The sequence below is a fragment of the Amia ocellicauda genome, chromosome 14 (assembly GCF_036373705.1).
Source record: "Amia ocellicauda isolate fAmiCal2 chromosome 14, fAmiCal2.hap1, whole genome shotgun sequence".
Classification (NCBI taxonomy): Eukaryota; Metazoa; Chordata; class Actinopteri; order Amiiformes; family Amiidae; genus Amia; species Amia ocellicauda.
The window spans coordinates 8886383-8907415 of NC_089863.1; the positions used below are offsets into that span (position 1 = coordinate 8886383).

A 21033-nucleotide genomic window follows, 5' to 3' on the forward strand; every position below is an offset into this window, starting at 1 on the left:
CACTGCAGTAATGGGGAAAGAAAAAATATTCCACTTACAGAAGAGAAGCTGGAAAATCAGGTTAGTATTGCTCTTCCAACTTATATCTTTATGGGTCAATTGCAACAAACAATCATCTGCAAATGATCCAGTGGTTAGTCTATACTGAACTGGTATGCTACCAATAGTTTAATATTAACATTACTAATATAAAATTATAAGTTTTTCATCATTATCTCATCCTCCAGTACATCAAATGGATTCTCTCTCTGAAAACCCTTGTGTGAAGCAAAGCCTCACCTTCATTTTCAATGTGTAGAAATGTGGCCATTATAAAAAGGTATAGAGGTATTTGAATTGGACCCTTAATTTTACATAATTAAAATTTTTGCACATTAACTAACTTATGGGAAATACTTGAGTATATATACTTATGTGATCAATCCAAATAGGATTCCTTACCTTCCCCTTACCATTCATTAAATCACTTAAACTTAAGTACCAGTTAATGAAACTAACCAGTAACCAGTTAATGAAACTAATGATGAAAACCATGAGGAAAATATATTTAAGTTGTTTTATGCAACCGGCCACTGGACCTCATAGTCCACATAAACACAGAAAATAATTATTCAAATGTACACACTCGCATTCAGTTCTGTGTTATAATAATACTGGTTTGACTTTTTATGCCCAATTCACAATAAAATATACATCTGTAAATGGCACCTTCAACAGCCAAATCAAAGGTAAAATATTAAACCTGCACAAAGAATCAGTCATGTATTCAGCAACAGACCCCAACAGCCTATAACCTCATTAAACATCAAAGCAGGACGCGCAGCACAGGAATGTTCATTTTCAAATTCATTTTATTCTACAGGATTACAGGAAGGGCAGAGAGAAAGCAGAGGGGAGACTAAAGCACAGCAGACAAGAGGTTTTCAGAAAGGTCCATCAGAGAGCTTCACTCCTCATCCAGCCCTTTCTGTGAGGGAGAGAGCAAGAGAAGGACAGATGGGAAAAGACAAGAGACAGACAAAGGAAGAGAAAGGGAGATCTGGTGAGTGTGATTGGTTTAATGCACGTTTCCTATACCAGAATAAGCAGTTAATGGGCTCCACAATGTGTTAGAGCTGCGTCTGGGCTCAGTTAGTGCTTGAAGACGAGGTGGCACACAGCCTGTGGGTAAAGGCGCTTCATTAACTAAGAACACAATAAGAGCTGAGTGTCCCAGAGCAGGCAGATGTTCAATTGAGGGTGTGGGCTGCTGTACTTAAGGCACGCTGCAGTCTATCAGACTGAGATGTGTCAGGATTCACAGCCCTGCAGAAGACACTCAAGAGCAGTCACTGACCTTTGAGCCTATGTCCCGGCTCTTGGCGCGCAGCTTGTTGACCTGTGACTCGGCGATGTCGGCCCTCTCCTCGGCCTCGTCCAGCTCGTGCTGCAGCTTGCGGAACTTGCCCAGGTTAGTGTTGGCCTGCTCCTCCTGCCACACACAGACAGCACAGAGTCACAGCCTGGCACAGAGCACTGCAGCGACTGACAGTCACTGGAAAACACTGGAGCTTGTGCAGCAGGGCCAGCATTGAGTCCAGATACTTACAGCCTCCTCAGCAGACCTCTTGTAGGCCTTCACCTTCAGCTGCAACTTGTCCACCAGGTCCTGCAGACGGATTATATTCTTACGGTCCTCCTCCGTCTGCACAAACACAGGACACACACAGTCAGACACAGTTCAGCCTCACACGCAGGGCAGCGGCACTGGGAGCCTCACAGGCAGGCCGCCACTCAAGAGGAGGTCAGGGGTACCTGGTAGGTGAGCTCCTTGACGCGTCTCTCGTATTTGCGGACTCCCTTCACAGACTCCGTGCTCTTCCTCTGTTCTGCCTCCAGCTCGTTCTCCAGCTCCCTCACCTGCACAGGTATTGAAGGACAGACAGACTGGGCTCACACTGCTCTCACCTCAATGCTGCTCTTCCCACTGTCACACACACACACACACACACACACACACACACACACACTCACGCGAGTTTCCAGCTTCTGTATCTGCTTCTTGCCACCCTTCATGGCGATCTGCTCGGCCTCATCCAGGCGGTGCTGCAGGTCCTTGATGGTCTGCTCCATGTTCTTCTTCATGCGCTCCAGGTGAGCGCTGGTGTCCTGCTCCTTCTTCAGCTCCTCCGCCATCATGGCGGCATCGGTGATGGCCTTCTTGGCTTTCTCCTCAGCATTCCTGCACTCCTGCACAGCCTCCTCCACCTCCGTCTGCAGCTGGGCCGTGTCGCTCTCCAGCTTCTTCTTCTGGTTGATCAGGCTGGTGTTCTGCACACGGGGACACAGAAAGAGGCAATGGACAGGGATCTCCACATGAAAGTCACACTGTGTGTAAGAGGCTCCAGTCTGACCGTGGGCCTTCCTGCCGTACCTGCGAGTGGAGCAGCTGCACCCTCTCACTGACATCCAGCAGCTCCTGCTCAGCCAGCTTGCGGGCTCTTTCCGTCTGCTCCACCACGGATCGCAGCTCCTCCAGCTCCGCCTGCAGCAGGTTGTTGCGTCTTTCCAAAATGGCGATGTTCTCCTTCAGGTCATCATTGGCACGCAGGGAGTCATCCAGCTGAATCTGAGCATCCTGGAGCAGAAAGGGGAGAGTCAGTCACTTTCACACTATCCTCTAAATGTCCTAGTAAACATATAAAAAAAGGCTGAGTTTCCAAACAGCAGTGCATTAGTGTTCTTACCTTCAGCTGTGAATGGACACACTTCAGCTGCTTTTGGGCTTCTGCTGCCTGCCTGTTGGCCTGGCTGAGCTGGATCTCCATCTCATTCAGGTCCCCTTCCATCTTCTTCTTTATCCTGAGGGCCTCATTCCTGCTGCGGGTCTCTGACTCCAGGGAGGTCTGCAAGGAGTCCACCACTCTCTGGTAGTTCCTCTTGGCCTGCTCCATCTCCTCGTCCTTCTCAGCCAGCTTGCGCTCCATGTCAGCCTTCACCTGGTTGAACTCCAACTGGGCTCTCAGGATCTTGCCTTCCTCGTGCTCCAGAGAGGCCTGTTGGGAGTAACAGCACTCTAGTCATCTGCTCTTCAGTAAGTAAGAATATATAAAATATAGTAAGAATATTTGACAGGCCCTCACCTCTGCCTCCTCCAGAGCAGACTGGATCTCACTCTTCTCCTGTTCCAGCTGCTTCCTGGCTTTCTCCAGCTCATGGATGGTCTTCCCTCCTTCACCGAGTTGCTCAGAAAGGTCAGCGATTTCCTCTAGGTGACAAGAAGGCCAGAGCAGTGTGAATATCACTGTCAGTTCTAACTCACAGATAAACATGTGAATGGTGCCAGGAGGTGTCACTGCTGACCTTGCAGGTTCTTGTTCTCCCTCTTCAGGGTCTCCATGTGGTCCAGAGACTCCTCATAAGCGTTCTTCAGCTTGAAGAGCTCAGTGCTCAGGGACCTGGCCTCCTTCTGGGAGCTCTCCAGCTCACACTGCGACTCCTCAAACTTCTGCTTCCACTCGCTCAGGACCTGGTGGGATCAGAGCAGGACATTGGAAACTCATGGCACAGCAGGACTTCAGAGAGCACAGGGCCTCCCTCAGCAGAAGCAGCTCTGAGCCCCTGTGTCCAACATTACCTTGTCAAAGTTCCTCTGCTTCTTGTCCAGAGCGGCAGCGGCTGCGTTGGACCTCTCCAGGTCAATCATGAGATCTTCAATCTCGGTCTGCAGCCTGTGTTTGGTCTTCTCCAGGGAGGAGCATTTAGCATTCACAGCCTCCACAGCCTCCTCTGCGTCCTGCAGCCTCTGAGCCAGCTTCTTCCTGGGAGGAAGGGGGGGGAGAGACAGGTCTCAGCACTGCTGGTGGGCAGGGAGCTACTGCAGGAGCAGCCTAATACCACAAAGACTTGTCAACTTACCAGGCTCAGAGCCGCACAGTCTGCAAACAGACAAACTTTTTGTTCGTCTTATATTTAGATTCAAACATAACGCAAACAAAAAGCTTATCTGTCAGAAGAAGACATATCCCTTTACATCAGAGCTACACCATGCTCACAGTTCCTGCCATTTCCCATCACACCTCCAAACAGAAAGGAGCAGTGAGGCTCACAGGAAGAACAACACACAGACTGGCAGTCCTTACTTTGCCTCTTCCAGCTCCTCTGTCCTCTGGATGGCGTCGGTCTCGTATTTGGTTCTCCACTGAGCCACCTCAGAGTTGGCCTTGGAGAGGCTGCGCTGCAGCTCAGCCTTGGCCTCCTGCTCCTCCTCATACTGCTCCCTCAGCAGGTCGGCGTCGTGGCGAGCTGACTGCACTGCGTGGGCCAGCGCGTTCTTCGCCTGGGAGACACAGGGAGCACAGCGGAGCTCAGAGTCTGGACACACAGGGCTGTGCAGCGGAAAGTAATTCTGTCTGTGTATCTGTTAGTTATGTTTTTCATAAATGAGGTCCAAATTAGCTCCTCTTAATGAGATATGTGGCTCTCTTTGTATATAAGGACACAAAATATGTATAGAGGGTCTGAGGGTCAAATGATCATATTCCTTGATTCCTGGTCTCCTGTCAGTCCATTATGAGACTGATTTACATGACAGATCACCTAGGGCAGGGGTTCCCAAACTTTTTTAACCCAGGGACCCCTTTTGCCGCCCAGATTTTAGCCGAGGACCCCCACCTACCAAAGTATTGCATGGGGGGAAGTGATTGCTGACGGTAAAAACGTGCGAGAGCTGGGGGGGAGGGGGCGACGGAAACAAAATGCGAGAGCGGGGGGTTAACAACTGTCTAACCATCAGGCCACAGACATTTATACTCTACTGAAACCACAGTCCTTCACAGATTACCTTCACTTCCTCCTCCAGTTGCCTTTTGAGGTCCTCCACCTGCTGGGTGTAAGACAGCTTGCCTCTGGTCAGCTGGGAGATAAGAGACTCCTTCTCCTCCAGCTGCCTGGAAAGCTCACCTGAAAGATCACAGTGTGGTTAGTGATCTGAGGCTCTAGTCAGTAATGACTGGCATTGTGCCACAGAGGAGCTCAGCTCAATTTTGTCAATAGTGTTGGAAAGTCTACCGTTCTCAGTCTGCAGTTTAGCTTTCTGTGTGCTGAAGTCATTGATGGTACGCTGGCCCTCATCAGACTTGGTCCTGTATTCATTCATCTGATCCTCCAGAGTCCTGCACATCTTTTCCAGGTTGGTCTTTAACAGTGATGTAATTGACAAAATATATATTTCAACTCATGTAAAACCCATCAAATTAATACTTTTTAAAAGCACACAGCTCTGGACTATGAACATGGTATGCAATCTGCCTCTATTCCATACCTTGGCCTTAACGATCTGCTCCATGTTGGAGACCACATCGTCCAGCTCCAGCTTGAACTCACTCTTCTCCTTCTCCAGCTTCTGCTTCACCCTCTGCAGATTGTCGATCTGCTCCCCCAGTTCAGCTACGCTGTCAGCCTGTTTCTTCCTGAGAGTGGAGGCTGTGGCCTCATGCTGCAGTGTGGCCTCCTCCAGGTCTCTGCGCAGCTTCTGCAACTCCGCCTCCCTCTTCTTGTTCATCTCGATCTGGGCAGAGGTGGCCCCGCCCGCCTCCTCCAGCCTCTCGCTGATCTCCTCCAGCTCCCGGGCCAAGTCTGCCCGCTGCTTCTCCACCTTGGCACGGGCAGCTCTCTCAGCTTCCAGCTCCTCCTCCAGCTCCTCAATGCGAGCCTATCAAAGAGAAACACTTCAGCACATTGACACAAAAACAGCCATGGCTTTACACTATGTACTGGACTTCAAACTGAGAGAAAATGGCACCTGAAGTTCCTTCAGCTTCTTCTGGAGCTGTGCAGAAAGAGCCTGTTCATCCTCTATCTTACTGTTCAGGTGGCTCATCTCAAAGTCCTTCCTGTGGAAGAAAAGAAGCTTGATTCAGATCCCATCAACCCTGTGCAACACTGTCCTGTTTCGCAGAAGATGTCTGTCTTCACTCACTTCTTCAGCCTCTCCTCCAGTTGCTGCTTGTCGTTCTCCAGGTCCATTAGGCTCTCCTGGGTCAACTTCAAGTCTCCCTCCAGCTTCCTCTTGGCTCTCTCAAGATCCATCCGCACCTTCTTTTCCTGTTCCAGGGATCCTTCAAGCTGCACAAAGACATAACAACAAAGTTTTCAGTTTCCCAGTTTACCCTTAGAAGCAGCCCTGCTCCACTGGGTTCTGCCCTGCTGGAGTTACTCCAGTGAACCTGGGAGGGACTCACATCATCAACCTGCTGCTCCAGTTTGGCCTTGGCCTTGGTCAGCGTGTTCACTTTGTCCTCCTCACTCTGCAGGTCATCCAGGGTTTGCTGGTGCGCCTCCTGCAGAGCCTTCTTCTCCTTGGTCAGCTTGGCAATTATCTCATCCAGAGCTGCCATTTCCTCAGTGAGGTTCTTCACCTGTTAACACAGAGCAGAGACTCAGTCGCCTGGGAGGCAGAAGCTTGGCATGCAGGCAGGTATGCAGACAGGAGGACACTGACCTTGTTCTCAGTGGCATGCTTTTCCTTCTCCACTTTGGCCAGGGTGAGCTCCAGATCATCAATGTCCTTCTTCAGCTCGGAGCACTCGTCCTCCAGCTTCCTCTTCTTGGCAGTCAGCTCTGCGTTCATCTCTTCCTCGTCCTCCAGCCTCTCTGTCAGCTCTTTGGCTTTGGCCTCCATCTGGATCTTGTTCTTGATCAGCTGGTCACAACGTTCCTCTGCATCACTGAGGTTATCTTGCTCCTGTCAGGAATATTTCAAATGCACATGAGTGTGATGACTCCAGCAATTAAACATTATAGATAGAATAATAAGGGTCTGCTGTAAAAATGAAACATCTGTACTGCAAGCTTACAGATTGCACTTGCAGCTGCAGGTCGTTCTTCTCTTGGAGAAGAGAGACCATCTTCTCTTCCAGCTCCTTCCTGCGGGCCTCAGATTTGGCATATGCCTCTTTGAGCTTCAGGAACTCCTCCTTCATGTTGGCCATCTCTTTCTCAGTCTCTGCTGACTTCAGCAGGGGCTTGATCTTGAAGTACAGCTTCATCCAGGGCCAGTTCTTCACACTCATGAAGGCACGCACGTTCCACTGGATCACAAGCAGGGAGTCTCTGTGGGCAAGAAAATGAAAATGATCAGTTTTTGAGCCTTCTTGATCTATAAGAACTTAAGAATTTCAACTAATGTCATCCTGACCTGCGCTCAACAATCTTCTGGTACTCAATTCTGGAGAGTACACCACGAGACCTGGCCTGGATTGCAGTGATGATGAGGGACAAGCGATCATCCCTCATCTCTTCCAGGGTCCCCAGGAGTCCAGCCTTGAAGAACACCTAAGGGTACAGAGAGTTACACTCCAGATGGGTTCTCACTCACTGTCAACCAGTGGATATTCATCTTCACCAGGTATCAGACATTACCTTGGTGTGTCCAAATCTATACTGCTGGTGGTCAATGTCCAGGGACCCCAGCAGCTTCTCTGCTCCCTTCTTGCTGTCTATGAACTGTCCCTCTGGGATGGCAGCTGGGTTCAGGATGCGGTATCTGTGAAAGGACACAGTGTCATGTGGGGTTTCTGAGGATAATCTGACAAGAGGATATCGGAGACCCTATGAGCTGTACCTCTGTTTGAAGTCTCCGTACAAGATCCTATTGGGGAAGCCCTTTCTGCAGATCCTGATGCCTTCCAGCACACCGTTACAGCGCAGCTGGTGCATCACCAGTGGATTCTCCATGGCTCCGGGGGTCTTGGTCTCATTCGGGATGATGCAGCGCACAAAGTGAGGGTGGGTGGACCTCAGGTTGGTCATCAGCTTGTTCAGGTTCTCCTGCGGACAAGAACAAACTTGATGATGAAACGCAAACACTTTTCATTATTGTGTTATTAGTTGATGTCTCTGCTAACACTACTAAAGTGTGGAGAATATCTGACTAAAAAAGTATTGTCCTGTTTTCTACAGTTAGGAGTCCCCATTGTCAGAAACCTGACACATATAGTATATCCTGTTTATCTGCACATGGTGCCTGAAGGCTGTTATCCAGTGCCCACACTCACCCTGTGGAGAGCAGACACAGTCTGGAACGAGGAACCCTTTTTCTTGCTTCCACCCTTTTTCGCTCCAGTATCAGCTGCAGGTCAGAAAAATGAGAACCAGTGACCGCCAAACCAGTCATTAAAATGATCCTCATTCAGTAATATGCTGACATAGTGAGACACAGGGATCAATGTGTGCCAAAGCAAAATGACAGTAAAGTTACCTTCGGCTCCAGCATAGTTAGCAAACAGTATGCTGAGCAGCTTGAGAGCAGACTTCTGGTATAGCCCCACCACCGTCTCATTTAAGGGGTCCTTGTTCTTCACCAGCCACCCATTGATGTTGTAGTCCACAGTGCCAGCGTAGTGCATCAGGGCAAAATGGGCCTCTGGCTTCCCCTTCACAATCCTGGGCTTCTGGAAGTTTCCAGATTTACCCAGATGGTTGTCATACAGCTTAGCTTTGAAGGTGGAATCACTGGCCTTGGGGAACATGCACTCCTCTTCAAGGATGGACATGATACCCATGGGCTGCAGGGGAAGGAAACACAGGTGAAGCACTGAACATTTTTGAAAGGAATAGTGGGCAATTAATCTGTGATTATTCTCAGACAATTCTGCCTGATTTTGTCAGACCTCCTCTCCCATTCCATTCTCAGAAGTTTGTCTCATGATAAACTTTCCTCTACATCTCTCACCCACCTTCTCAATGAGGTCAATGCAGGCCTGCAGGTCCATGCCGAAGTCAATGAACTCCCACTCAATGCCCTCCTTCTTGTACTCCTCCTGCTCCAGCACGAACATGTGGTGGTTGAAGAACTGCTGCAGCTTCTCATTGGTGAAGTTGATGCACAGCTGCTCGAAGGTGTTGAACTGTAATTGAAAGAGGAAATGATCTGTGTTCATTAAAACCTTGGTAGAAACTCTATACTCTCTAAGTTTTTTTAAAGAAAATTGTGTAGACAAATAATAACCTACATAACCTTGACACTCATCAAAGCATATGTCTGGGTTATCTCTAAACTGAGGAGACTACCAGACTCACGTCGAAGATCTCAAAGCCAGCAATGTCCAGCACACCGATGAAGTACTGGCGAGGCTGCTTGGTGTCCAGAGACTGGTTGATTCTCACCACCATCCAGAGGAACATCTTCTCATACACTGACTTGGACAGAGCACCGACAGAGTAGTACACCTGTGTGGAAAGAGGAACCAGTGAAGTATCGATTCTCCCAAGAAACACATGGAAAGGGCCTGTGAGTCAAACATATTTTTGCACAGAAGATACGATAAAAGTAGTAAGGAGTGTCAAGATCATCCAATGTGAGGTCTGCTGCTGTTACCTGCTGGACATTCTGCCCCTTGGTGACCCACTCATTCCCCACTTTGACCCTGGGGTGAAGCAGACCTTTGATGAGGTCAGCAGAGTTGAGGCCCATGAGGTAGGCAGCCTTGTCAGCATCTGTGACAGACAGAACAGAGAATGTCAGTGACTTGTTTCTTCATGAGATTTCACAAGAAATCAGCAACAGGTAAGACCTTGGATTATTTCAAAGCACTTTCTATTGGTCTGTTTCCACCTTAAAGAGGACACTCACCCTCAGTGCCGTCAGCCTCCGCCTGCTCCTCTCGCTGCTTCTGCTTGAACTTCATGTTGCCAAAGTGCATGATGGCACCGGTCAGCTTGTAAATGCCGTTCTTCTCCTCCTGAGTGAAGCCCAGCACATCAAAGGCACTCTGTGGGGATGGGGGGAAGAGAGAGAGAGAGAGAGAGAGAGAGAGAGAGGCAGGAGGTATGAAACAGTGTAGCTTTCTAGTCTTGTAAGAGCTGTTCAGCACACTTATCAAAGGGGGCGAGAGAGTTGTAGCTCCTCTGCTGTTTCTAAGGCTAGAGGAGCTAAGATGCAGAAAGTCTTTCCACTCACATCTGTGGCCATCAGCTCATCAGCATCATCGATAGAAGCTACAGTGGTCTCTCCTTGGGAGATGAAGGCGTAGTCATACGGGTTGTTGGTGATGAGCAGCATGTCTGAAGAAGAGCAAACAGAGAGCTGTCACACTGGGAGCCTCATTCTCTGCCTGCTGCCATGACTCTGCAGCTCAAGCTGCACTGAACGCACTGCAGTACTGACCCAGCAGCTCTGGCTTCTTGTTGGACAGGATCTGGTAGAAGATGTGATAGTCTCTCTCAGCCTTCAGCTGGAAGGTCACACGGGACTTCTCCAGAAGGTCTGAGACACAGCAGAGCACAGCAGACAGTGTCAGATAAACAGTCACACAAACACAATACAGAATTTGGCAAAGACAACAGCTTATTTATGGACTCTTCCTTACAGGTCTCAATGTCAGCAGAAGCCAGCTTTCCACTGGCCGCAAAGTGAATTCGGATGAACTTGCCCTGAAGAGAGAGAGAAGTAAAATCATCATCATCAGCAGCAGCAGCAGTGGCAGACTGCACTGCCAGCCAGACACTGCTTCCACAATCTAAGGTGCAGGTGCAGTAGGATGACACTATAGTCTGAATCCAACACCTAATTCTCATGACAAGACAAGAACACATGGTGTGCACTGAGCCAGTGGAGGGCACTCACGAATCGCGAGGAGTTGTCATTCCTCACAGTCTTGGCGTTACCAAAAGCTTCCAGGGCCGGATTGGCCTGGATGATTTGATCCTCCAGGGTGCCCTGGGAATGAACACAGACACAGTGTCAGAGGCTATTTGCGCTGACTCCCCAAACCCCTCTCTCACTGTCACAGATCACTGACCCACCTTGTTGGAGGCAGCTTGGTCCTTCTTCCCACTGACTGCAGCGATGCTGGCAAAGTACTGGATGACTCTCTTGGTGTTCACAGTCTTCCCAGCACCAGATTCTCCGCTGGTGTCAGAGACACAAGCAGACACTGGGTTGATTTTATGGGCAGTTATATTCATGGTGGAGTTAGTTAAACACAATCATTAATCTTCTCTGCTCATCCCCACAAGAAAAACATCAACTTATGCCTTTGAAATAAAAAATGTAAAAACAGTAACTGCCAAAACAAGAACCCTTCACATAACATCTGGGACAGTTTTAGGCCTTAACATGCTCCAGCTGGGGAACAAGCAGCAAACAGTGTGTGTGTGCGTGTGTGTGTGTGTGTGTGTGTGTGTGAGAGAGCGAGACAGAGAGAGAGTGAGTGTGTGAGTGAGTGAATGAGTGACTGAATGAATGAGTGAGTGTGTGTGTGTGAGTTAGTGAGTGAGTGAGTGAGTGTGTGTGTGTGTGTGTGTGTGAATGAGAGAAAGAGAGAGAGAGTGTGAGTGAGTGAGTGTGTGTGTGTGTTTGTGTCTGTGAATGCGTGAGCGAGTGAATGTGTGCCTGTGTTACTTTCCATCAGAGGTGTAAGGAAGGAACAGAGATCTACAGATACCCAGACTCATTCTATACAACTTACGTGATCAAGATGGACTGATTTTCTCTGTCTGCAAGAGTTCAAACAAAAATATTTTCAGAATTGACAACAGTGAGATTATACATTTTCAACCAATGGAATTCATGTAGTGATTACTGAAGAATAGAGAGTATCTACCTGACAGCATGTACTGATAGGCATTGTCAGAGATGGAGAAGATGTGAGGAGGAGCTTCACTCCTCTTCTTGCCCCTGTAGGCATTGACCACCACACTGTCGTACACCGGCAGCCACTTGTAGGGGTTGACAGTGACGCAGAACAGCCCTGAGTAGGTCTGGAACAGAGAGACAGGGGTCAGGACCTCTCCTCACACCGGCCCCAGTCTGCAGGAGTGTGTGAGGGTGTATCAGACTCACGTAGATCATCCAGGCTGCGTAACGCTCTTTGAGGTTAAACAGCACAGCGGGCTCGTGCAGGAAGGTGAACATGGCCATGTCCTCGATCTTGTCGAACTTGGGCGGGTTCTGAGGGTGGACATCACACTCCTTCACAGTGACGTTCTGGAATACAACACACACAGGTTACAGGCGACCATATCGGATTGATTTTTCACTGCAGCGGGAGTATGAAAGTCTGGCGGGAGGCGGCTTAGCTTCAGCGTTTCTTCCCGCTCTCGTTGCTCTAGCTGCTCCATCTGCACCAGCATCACCAGTTAGTTTGTTCTGAACAGTCATGCCTGTCCATTTTCTCTGAGCCATAACCCACTCTCTCTTACAGTGCCCTTCTGAGCCTGCTCTGTTACCTTTCCGCCCTGCGTCTGGACGGTTACTTTGTCCCCGTCACGGCTGGTGATAGAGGCCTTCACAAACTCCTCCACAGTGTCGGGCACAAAGCACTCCTTCTTCATGTCAAAGGGGCGCGTCTGAGCCTCCAGGCGCTCCTTGTCGGACTTGCGCAGGTAAGAGGCAGCGGGCCCGAACTCCGCCATTTGAGCGTCTCCCATTGTTTAATCTGCCGTACAGTGTCAGACAGACGGTGATGATGACAATGCAATGGAAATGGTTAGCTGTGCTCTGCTACTTTGATGAAAATAAAAAGGTTTGTATCATGTTGACAAAGTGCATGAGTACGGCAACTGAAATGTCCAGTTTAACACTTTCATGTCTTTTTAAATTTTATCTCACAGGATCGTCGCTTAAGTTGATCTGAACAGTAGATTGCTGCTGCAGTTCCTTCACTTTAAGTTTTATGCAAATGCTTTACCATTTTAACTGAATAACCGCTTTGTTTAAAAAAAGTATGTTTAGTAGCTCTGTGTACTGTGGCTTCTCCATAAAAAACACTCAGTGAAAAATGTTGTACTAAATGTATTTCTTCTAGGAAAATAAAATGGTAAAAAAACATATTTGAAGTTCATTATTTCAAGCTCTTCAGCCTCACAATTGCATTAAAGTTATTATGATTGAACTGAAGCCAACAGATTCATTATTTTCAGTTGCATTGCTCAAACTGACCTATTGCACACTCCTAAAGCAATACATTGTAAAAGCACATTCACCTCAATTTAACAGGCGGTAAAGCAGCCGCTAGGTATTTGACATCAGAAACAACTCTTACCTGGTGTTGCGTTTTCCTGTTGAGGAAATCAGCACAGAGTGTCTCAGCCCTGTAGAGACACACAGACAGACAGACAGACAGACAGAAGGTGAGTCTCAGAGCTCCTTGCCTTCTCCCAGTTTCTGGGTTTGGCTCAGTGGCTCTGTCCTTCCCGAGCCTCACCAGTAGATGGCAGCACAGGAGGGACTGACCCCCTGAGCAGCAGCTCCCCTCACTGATGGCTGGATATCACAGCACAGAGACAGACTGGGAGCTCAGTGGCCAGGAGCTCCAGCTCTGCTCTCTGACACAACCGACTCATTTCACAGCTGCAGCCGATGTCCAACGACACTAAGTCATTATTTTTAAGTTCATCCTCTTGACTAGTCTGACTGCTATAGCAGTGAAAGACAATGGCTAATGGTGGGGCTGTGTCTTCCCAGTGTGAGTCTCACTGAGTCTCCCTCCCTCCCCTCAGACAGCGGACAGCCCAGCACTTACCTTCAGATGTTACAGTAACCTCCCTTGGTCCAGACCCTGCCTCTCTTTATAAAGGGAGCCACTCTCCCAAATTTGGCGGTGGCATCTCAGGAGGCAGGAATGTCATTGTGTGTGCACTTGGCGGGGGTGGGGGCGGTGTGTGTTGTTACGCTGTATGGGAGAGAGGTGGGAAGAGGCAGGACAATAGAGAAACCAGAAAGGAGGGAGTGTTATCTGTGCCAGAGTTCTCTGTAGCCCTTATTAGGCGTTACCCACAGTGAGGGGCTTCAGACAGACGTAGCAAAAATGTCACTATCTTACTAGCCCTTAAAACATGCATACACACACAGAGTGCACACACAGTACACACACAAGCACTGGGGTCTCCAGGGACTATTAAACACTCCAAGGGGCTCTCAATCACAGCCACAGTCCTCATCAGTGGAGGTCACTGCCAATAGGGACACTAAAGAAGGCTATGAATGTAGCTCCACAGAATCTGCTGTAAATGGACTGTGACAGGACCTGGGAGCCCTTTAAAAATAGTGCTGTGAGAGGATCACAAAACATGGCTGCTTCCATTCTCCTGTGTTCTCCTTTTCCTTTGCAACGCATCCTACCACAATATCCTCATCTCTCAGATGGCAGGAGCTACTGCTGCTGCTGCCTCAATGTTAAGTGGGCTTCTTCTTAATTAGGTACCATGATCAAATCATTAATCAGCACTCTGTTTGCCATTTTCAAAAGCTTCATTTAATTTGAGTGAAATTCTAACACAAAGAAATAGCATTTCATTAGCATTGATGTCGTACTTGAGCAACGTTGCCTTTCCTGTGGCCAGCAACAACAAAACCACAGGTGTGACTGATCTGTAAAATGACTGATCTGAATCTGATCTGGTGATCTGGTCACGTGACAATAAGACTGGACAACAGGATGAGCATCAGGTGCACCACTGTTTAAAAACAGAGAAACAAATCAGGTTTATCTTGTGGGCCCAGTGATTGCCAGTAAGGTACTTGCTTAAACAGTTACAAAAGTCCCTCACAGGACCCACCCCATGCGAAGCAGTGGGCAGATTTATAAATCTACTGAGAAGCAGCATCAGAACTGGCAAAAAAATTCTCACAACCCTGTCTCTTTCTGATCTCTTCATTAGGAACACCCATTACTGTCCATCATTACTGGCAGAACAATTTGTTTTAAATTGTTCTTGTCATCCAATGGGCTTAGCTTTCTCACTTCAGGGAAGGTAGGGCCCACTGAGCCATGGCCAGGGGTTCTGCACAGGTTCTGAACTGGTGCCTTTTCAAGTAGTCTGGCATTGTGACTAATAAAGAGCAACTACTGTGAAATGTCTCCATGAAACCCAGTGGGAGACGTGGTACTATTTTAAGGGCTGAATGTTGTACTGAGATGTCTCACTGAAGGACATGTCAAAACAATCACAGGGATGAAACAGAGCTGGATTGCGGTTGATAATCTTTAGTAAGGTAACAGTTTTCTGACAAATTGGAAAGGGGATCCCATAAGTCAGTGCGAACTTAATTTGGAGGTGTTGGGGTTAATGGGCTTTCTATGGCCTGTTTACACAAAGTCAAAGTACAGACAGTGTGAGCGTCTATTAAAAGGGCTGTTAGACACGAGGATTAGTGTGGCAATGGGTGCCAAACAATACAGACTGAAGACTGTCACAGGTGACAGACCTTAGACCCGCTGCAAGACAGAGCCCTGATGCAATGGAAGGCTGCAGCTGTCTCTCACTGTGGACCAAGGCGAGGCCAAGGTCAGCGCTGGCCTGCTCTCTATTATCAGCTAGTGAAAGCGTTAGCCCCCAGTCCCTCTCATTGACATGGCATTGTTTCCTTCCCTTTATCCTTGAGGACAAAGATAACCCTGTGAAATTCCTCTCACTGATTGAGGAGGACAGCTTGTGAGGCACACTGAGGTCTAGACTTCAGTCACCGCGTTTGTACAGGATCGGCTGCAGCAGGTGACATGAATCCAAAGGTCTCTCTGAACATAAAAACAGAGTGAGAGACACAAGCAGACTTTACCTCACACAAATAAATTATTTTAAGGCACATGGGAGACTACTTATATTACAAGGCAAGTCAAATACCAATTGAGTAAAACAAGTCAGGACAGTCGACAGCCGCTAGTTTGAACAGTTTGTTCCCTCAAATAAATAAAGAAAATGTGTTTCCTACCACAGATAATAAAGAAAACAAGAAGCAGTGGGAGTAGTCATGACAGAACAGTAGCACACAATAAAGGTCATATCTACACAGGCAGCTACGATAAAAGCCTTATCTGGGGAGAGAGGACCGGCCATCGGCCTGATGGTAACTGAGGAGCAGGTACACACTCTGGTGGCTGCAGGCTCTGAGTGTTACAACCCACTGTAGAGACTTTCACTGTGCTGTGTCCGAACCATCTTGTTTATTAGGGATTATATTAGACTGACCAGCCTGCCTACCGTAACAGTAAAACTGATATTTTAAGGTAGAATTCCAGAAAGAGATGAGGTAAACATGGATTTGTAGATGGATATTATTTGTAGATCGAAAAAGTACTAGTGGATCAAAAAGCTCTGGAAGCTGTCTGTGCTGTATAGGTAGAGGGAGAAGGAGAGCTAGAGTTAGTGGACAAAATAAATGGAAATGAGTGAATGAGGAACACCTAGTATATTAAAAGCAAGTACTTCCACACAGACGTGGTTCATGCGTTAATTAAGCAAATAACATCCCAGTATGCTTAGCGTCATGTATACAAATGCTGGACAGGCCTGGGTGCCTATAATTATGGCTAGCATGGCTGCAAGAGGAGACCTCACTGACTTTGAAAGAGGGGTGATTGTTGGGGCGCATTTGGCAGCTTCATTGACCAAGACAGTTCAACTTGATGGTGTTTCACAGGTGATATTGCCATGGAAATCTGGGGGGAAGACATCAGCAGCAAAGGGCAACAGTGGGTGTCCAGATAAATCATCCTTCACCATCTTCTCGCAAACAGACAAGTGCATGTCTGGCACCAACCGAAACACTTTTACAGACCTGAGTGCTCGGTTCCAACAGTAAAGGGTTCTGTTGTATCCATAATGTTAATTTTCCTGGTATTGTTTGGGTGCACTCATTCCCTCAGAAGGCAAGGTCCATGATAATCGCTACTAAAGGGCCCTGAGTGATCATCTTCACCCCATGTTGCAGCATTTCCTTCCTGCTGGGGGGGAGGCATGTCTTTCAGGATGACAATGCCCCCATCCACAGAGCATGTGTGGTCACCCAGTGGTTTGATGAGCATAACACTGATGATGTCCTTATGTCATGGCCTTCTCAGTCACCAGATTTGAACCTAAATCGAGCATTTATGGGATATTGTAAAACAAAGCGTTTTTCACCTCCATCAACCAGGCAAAAGCTGATTGGCTCATGGAAGAATTTTGCAGCATTCCTCCTGCAGAAATCCAGGGGCTGGTAGACTCCACGCCATGGCATATACAGGCCGTGGGGGCACAACAAGGGAGGATTCTTTATGTCCCTGTATCACTCTTACTTTAGCACTGCACACAGAGCACAACACAGTCCTAATTATCACATCATAAAGTATCACCCGTTGAAATGACCTTGTAACACAAGACAAAAACCAACCAAGCAGTCAACGCTTTATGTGCCTAAGTAAGTGACAAATTAGAGGAAGCTAAATTAAGGAAGACCTATGAGACGCAGCACAAGCTCAGGCCGGCAGATCACACAGGCAGCAAGTGTCTGTGTCAGAAGTCAAGATGGATGTCATTTTCACAGCTCCAAACGTGTGAAATGGTTGACAGGGTCAGAATGTGATTAGGAGAGAAAGAGAAACACTTCCTTCAAGACAGTTGTGTCATTAACCCTTGGTCCCAGACGGCCCTGCCTGACCCCACTCTCCCTGAGCCCCTTAATTAGCCCAGCGCTGCCGGGCGCACTTCAACATTGCATTCCAGCTCCTCACTGTGTGTCTAAAGAGCCCCACTCACAGCTGTCCCAGCTCCTCTTGCATTCGGCACCTCCCCGGACACCGTGTCCGCCTGACAGGGCCTCACAGGGTACCTGACAGGCAGGGCTTAGCCTAGTACGACTGTCGTAATCTGTAACCCGAACCTCTGCTGTCTCTTAACACTGGCCTATTATTAGACTGTGTTTGCGTCTTTCTTGAATGAAAGGGCACATTTCACCTTGCCTCCACTCTCCATCTCTGATGTGGACGCTATCCACTCATCCACCCAGCTCTGCTCTGACTCTAGCAGCTCAGTCCCACACCAAGGGCAGCTCTGCTCAGAGACAGGGGAGAAGGAGTCGGGGGGCAGGAACACACACAATATAATGAAAAAACTGTCAAGTTTCTCTCTAGTCTTTGAAAAACAATTCAGCATAGTGTGGAGTTCCCATAGTCACTGTATAAAACTGTGTGCTCCTGTATGGGGGATCTGCTATTGTACAGTTCCTTTACTAGTACTGTCCTGCCAGTGTGACCGTTTGTTTTCATTATCTCTGTTAATCTGTATTCAGCTCCTGTCTGTATTGACACAGGAAACACAGCTGAGTCTATCCGGTGGGCAGTGCCGGCTGCCCCATGGTAATGGACACCTGTGCTGCATGGCAGCATGACACTTGAGAGTGCAGGACGAGGACCTGTGTAATCTGCAAAACACTCAGCTGTATGAAGATTAACAACAAGGAGGAATGTGTCCCTAATTAGCATCTAGCATCTCCCTCTCCCCTCGCTGTGATTTCTGCTGGCACACAGCCGCAGCCTCCCGCAGCGAGAGGCCCTGAAGGTGACCTGATCTGAGGGGCAGCTCTCAGCTCTGTGCCATTGCTGCGGCGGCAGAGACGGGAGGTAAGGGCTGATTTAGCACCCTCTCTGGACTTACTAACACCCTCATCGAGTACAATAAGATTCAATCATGCATGTTTTCATTAATTGGTTCTTATTGATTGTTTATAACTATTTTATCCATAATAACACAATTAATATGCACAGATAAATAGTGTGGCACATCGAGGTATCTCAGGATCGTGAGTCCGGTGGCACAGAGCAGAGTCTGTGTCTGAGGGACTACAGCAGGCTGCTCTGATAGGCTGAGAGGGGCGCTGAGGTCTGGCTCAGTGCTCACAGCCTGTGGAGTCACTGTCACTTCTGTGGGGAGCTCTCAGTGCCAGAGAGGTAAGGGGCTTCCTTCACTCACTGCTGAACACACTCACTGAGGGACAGTCCAGCACCCGTACGCTGCTTAACACTCACTGAGCACTAGTCAGTCCCCGACACGGATTAACACTCGCTGAGTGATAGTCTAGTACTGTTTAACATACAGCGACCTGAAAGATAACCCAGTACTTACCACTGCACTGCAACTTCTTAGTTACTTTCTCAGTGCTGCTCTGGCTGAATGTGTACCCTGAAAGAAAAAATGTATGTATTTGTTTTTGTTTATTAATTCATTAATTTATCTACTTACCCATTTATTTATTTGTTTGTTTATTTATATATTCATTCATTAATTTATGCATGCATTCATTAACCTACCTACCCTTTCATTTATTTATTTATTCATTCATTCATTTACCTACCTGCCCTTTTGTTTCTTTTATTTATGTATATGTATAAAATAATTGTGAAGAGTGAAGAGCACGTGGTTGTCTATGTTTGATATGGTATTTGTGTTTCAAATAATGTAATCTTCATGCTCTCTCTGTTGTAATTTTCTTTGCATTAGTAGCTACAGTAATAGCAGTATCATTAATAGAACAGTCTAGAGTACAGATAAGCATTATTATTAACTTGCTAAAACAACTGGCGTACTGAGGGGCTAGAATGGGCTCTTCTGGTCTAATGTGTGAAGGTTGATGGAGCTTCTTGGTAATAAACTGGGAGTTAAATTAGGCTGCATGAGAATATCTGGCATTCACATTAATAATTTATCTGGAACTAAGCTGAAATTAATGTTAAATACAATGGTACTGATGTAACAATTCCTTTATTATGAAAGAAAAGAATGTGATTTGCACATGTTCGGCTGTGTAAAGACGGTGTGAAACTTGCAATGATTTGACTGAACGACATCAACCACAGGTCACCTGCCACCCTAAGGCTCCCGCGTCAGCCCCAGGAAGCAGTGTGTCTGTGTCTGCCCCCCTCCAGTGGCCAGAAGAGGTAAGGACAGGCTCGAAGCCACACAGAGAGGTTCCTCTGCAGCACACGCCCAAGTCAGGGGGTTATTTGTGTAGCAAAGCAGACTACAGAAAACAGGGCAACCTGAGGAACCTGCCAGCCTGGACTTCAGTTTTTAAAACGACCTGCCTTTACTGAGTACTGACAATTAAGTGACTTCATGCTATCAAAGGCAGCGTTGACATACAATTAACACTCTATCTTATCCCTTTCCCATTGCATATATTTTCCACATACATACACTACCATTCAAATGTTTGGGGTCACTTAGGAATGTCCTTGTTTTCCATGAAAACATACATGAAATGAGTTTGAATAGGAAATATACCAAAATTAATAGGAAATACAGCTCTGGAAAAAATTTACATTAATTTCTGAACTTGGAGTGGCCGTATAGTCATTGACAATAATAATGATTTTAAATTGAATTGAAATAAAATTGTGTCCTTCAAACTTTACTTTCATCAAAGAATCCTCCGTTTGCAGCAATTACAGCCAGGCATTCTAGTTGTCAATTTGTTGAGGTAATCTGAAGAGATTACATTACATTATTTGTCATTTTGCAGACACTCTTATCCAGGGCGACTCACATTTGTACCCATTTATACAGCTGGGCATTTTACTGGAGTAATCTAAGTGAAGTACCTTGCTCAAGGGTACAACAGCATTGCCTTTTGGGATTTGAACCCACAACCATCCAGTTATGAGTCCAGAGCCCTAACCACTACTCCACAGTGCTGCCGACGATGTCTCCCCATGCTTCCTGAAACACCTCCCACAAGTTGGATTGGCTTGATGGGCACTTAGATACCATACGGTCAAGCTGCTCCCACAACAGCTCAATAGGGTTGAGATCCGGTGACTGTGCTGGCCACTCCATTATAGACAGAATACCAGCTGACTGCTTCTTTCCTAAATAGTCTGGATCTGTGCTTTGGGTCATTGTCCTGTTGTAGGAGGAAATTGGCTCCAATCAAGCGCCGTCCACAGGGTATGGCATGGTGTTGCAAAATGGAGTGAAAGTCTTCCTTCTTCAAGATCCATTTTACCCTGTACAAATCTCCCACTTTACCACCACCAAAGCACCCTCAGACCATCACATTGCCTCCACCATGCTTGACAGATGGCGTCAAGCACTCCTCCAGCATGTTTTCATTTGGTCTGCGTCTCATGAATGTTCTTCTTTGTGATCTGAACACCTCAGACTTAGATTCGTCTGTCCATAACACTTTTTTCCAATCTTCCTCTGTCCAGTGTCTGTGTTCTTTTGCCCATCTTAATCTTTTGTTTTTATTGGCCAGTCTGAGTTATGGCTTTTTCTTTGCAACTCTGCCTAGAA

The 21033-nt window shown here is 47.4% G+C and overlaps 1 protein-coding gene across 1 annotated transcript; it reads right to left on the reverse strand.

Annotated features, from left to right (window-relative positions):
- Positions 1 to 833: 833 nt before the first annotated feature.
- LOC136768569 (myosin-7) lies at positions 834 to 12411 on the reverse strand. Its single transcript, XM_066722834.1, has 37 exons — positions 12211 to 12411; positions 11825 to 11968; positions 11586 to 11742; positions 11451 to 11478; positions 10786 to 10891; positions 10607 to 10699; positions 10350 to 10413; positions 10148 to 10246; positions 9941 to 10044; positions 9614 to 9752; positions 9359 to 9477; positions 9061 to 9210; positions 8718 to 8888; positions 8240 to 8546; positions 8037 to 8110; positions 7604 to 7809; positions 7402 to 7525; positions 7178 to 7314; positions 6837 to 7092; positions 6482 to 6724; positions 6222 to 6398; positions 5960 to 6105; positions 5783 to 5873; positions 5303 to 5692; positions 5050 to 5176; positions 4823 to 4941; positions 4122 to 4318; positions 3617 to 3800; positions 3343 to 3508; positions 3123 to 3247; positions 2727 to 3035; positions 2414 to 2617; positions 2014 to 2310; positions 1795 to 1899; positions 1589 to 1684; positions 1337 to 1471; positions 834 to 967 (listed from the first exon to the last, which is right to left on the reverse strand). Exons 1-37 carry the CDS (start codon positions 12409 to 12411, stop codon positions 947 to 949), a joined length of 5811 nt encoding a protein of 1936 aa, XP_066578931.1. The 3' UTR covers positions 834 to 946.
- Positions 12412 to 21033: the final 8622 nt, after the last annotated feature.

Bases quoted from the DNA above. Each gene is read 5' to 3' on its own strand.
- LOC136768569 (XM_066722834.1), bottom strand. From the start codon at position 12,411: ATGGGAGACGCTCAAATGGCGGAGTTCGGGCCCGCTGCCTCTTACCTG. The intron at 7,093-7,177 runs GTCAGGATGACA...TCTTGCCCACAG, and splicing joins CAGAAGATTGTTGAGCGCAG to AGACTCCCTGCTTGTGATCC. The intron at 2,618-2,726 runs GTAAGAACACTA...TTTCTGCTCCAG, and splicing joins GTGTCCATTCACAGCTGAAG to GATGCTCAGATTCAGCTGGA.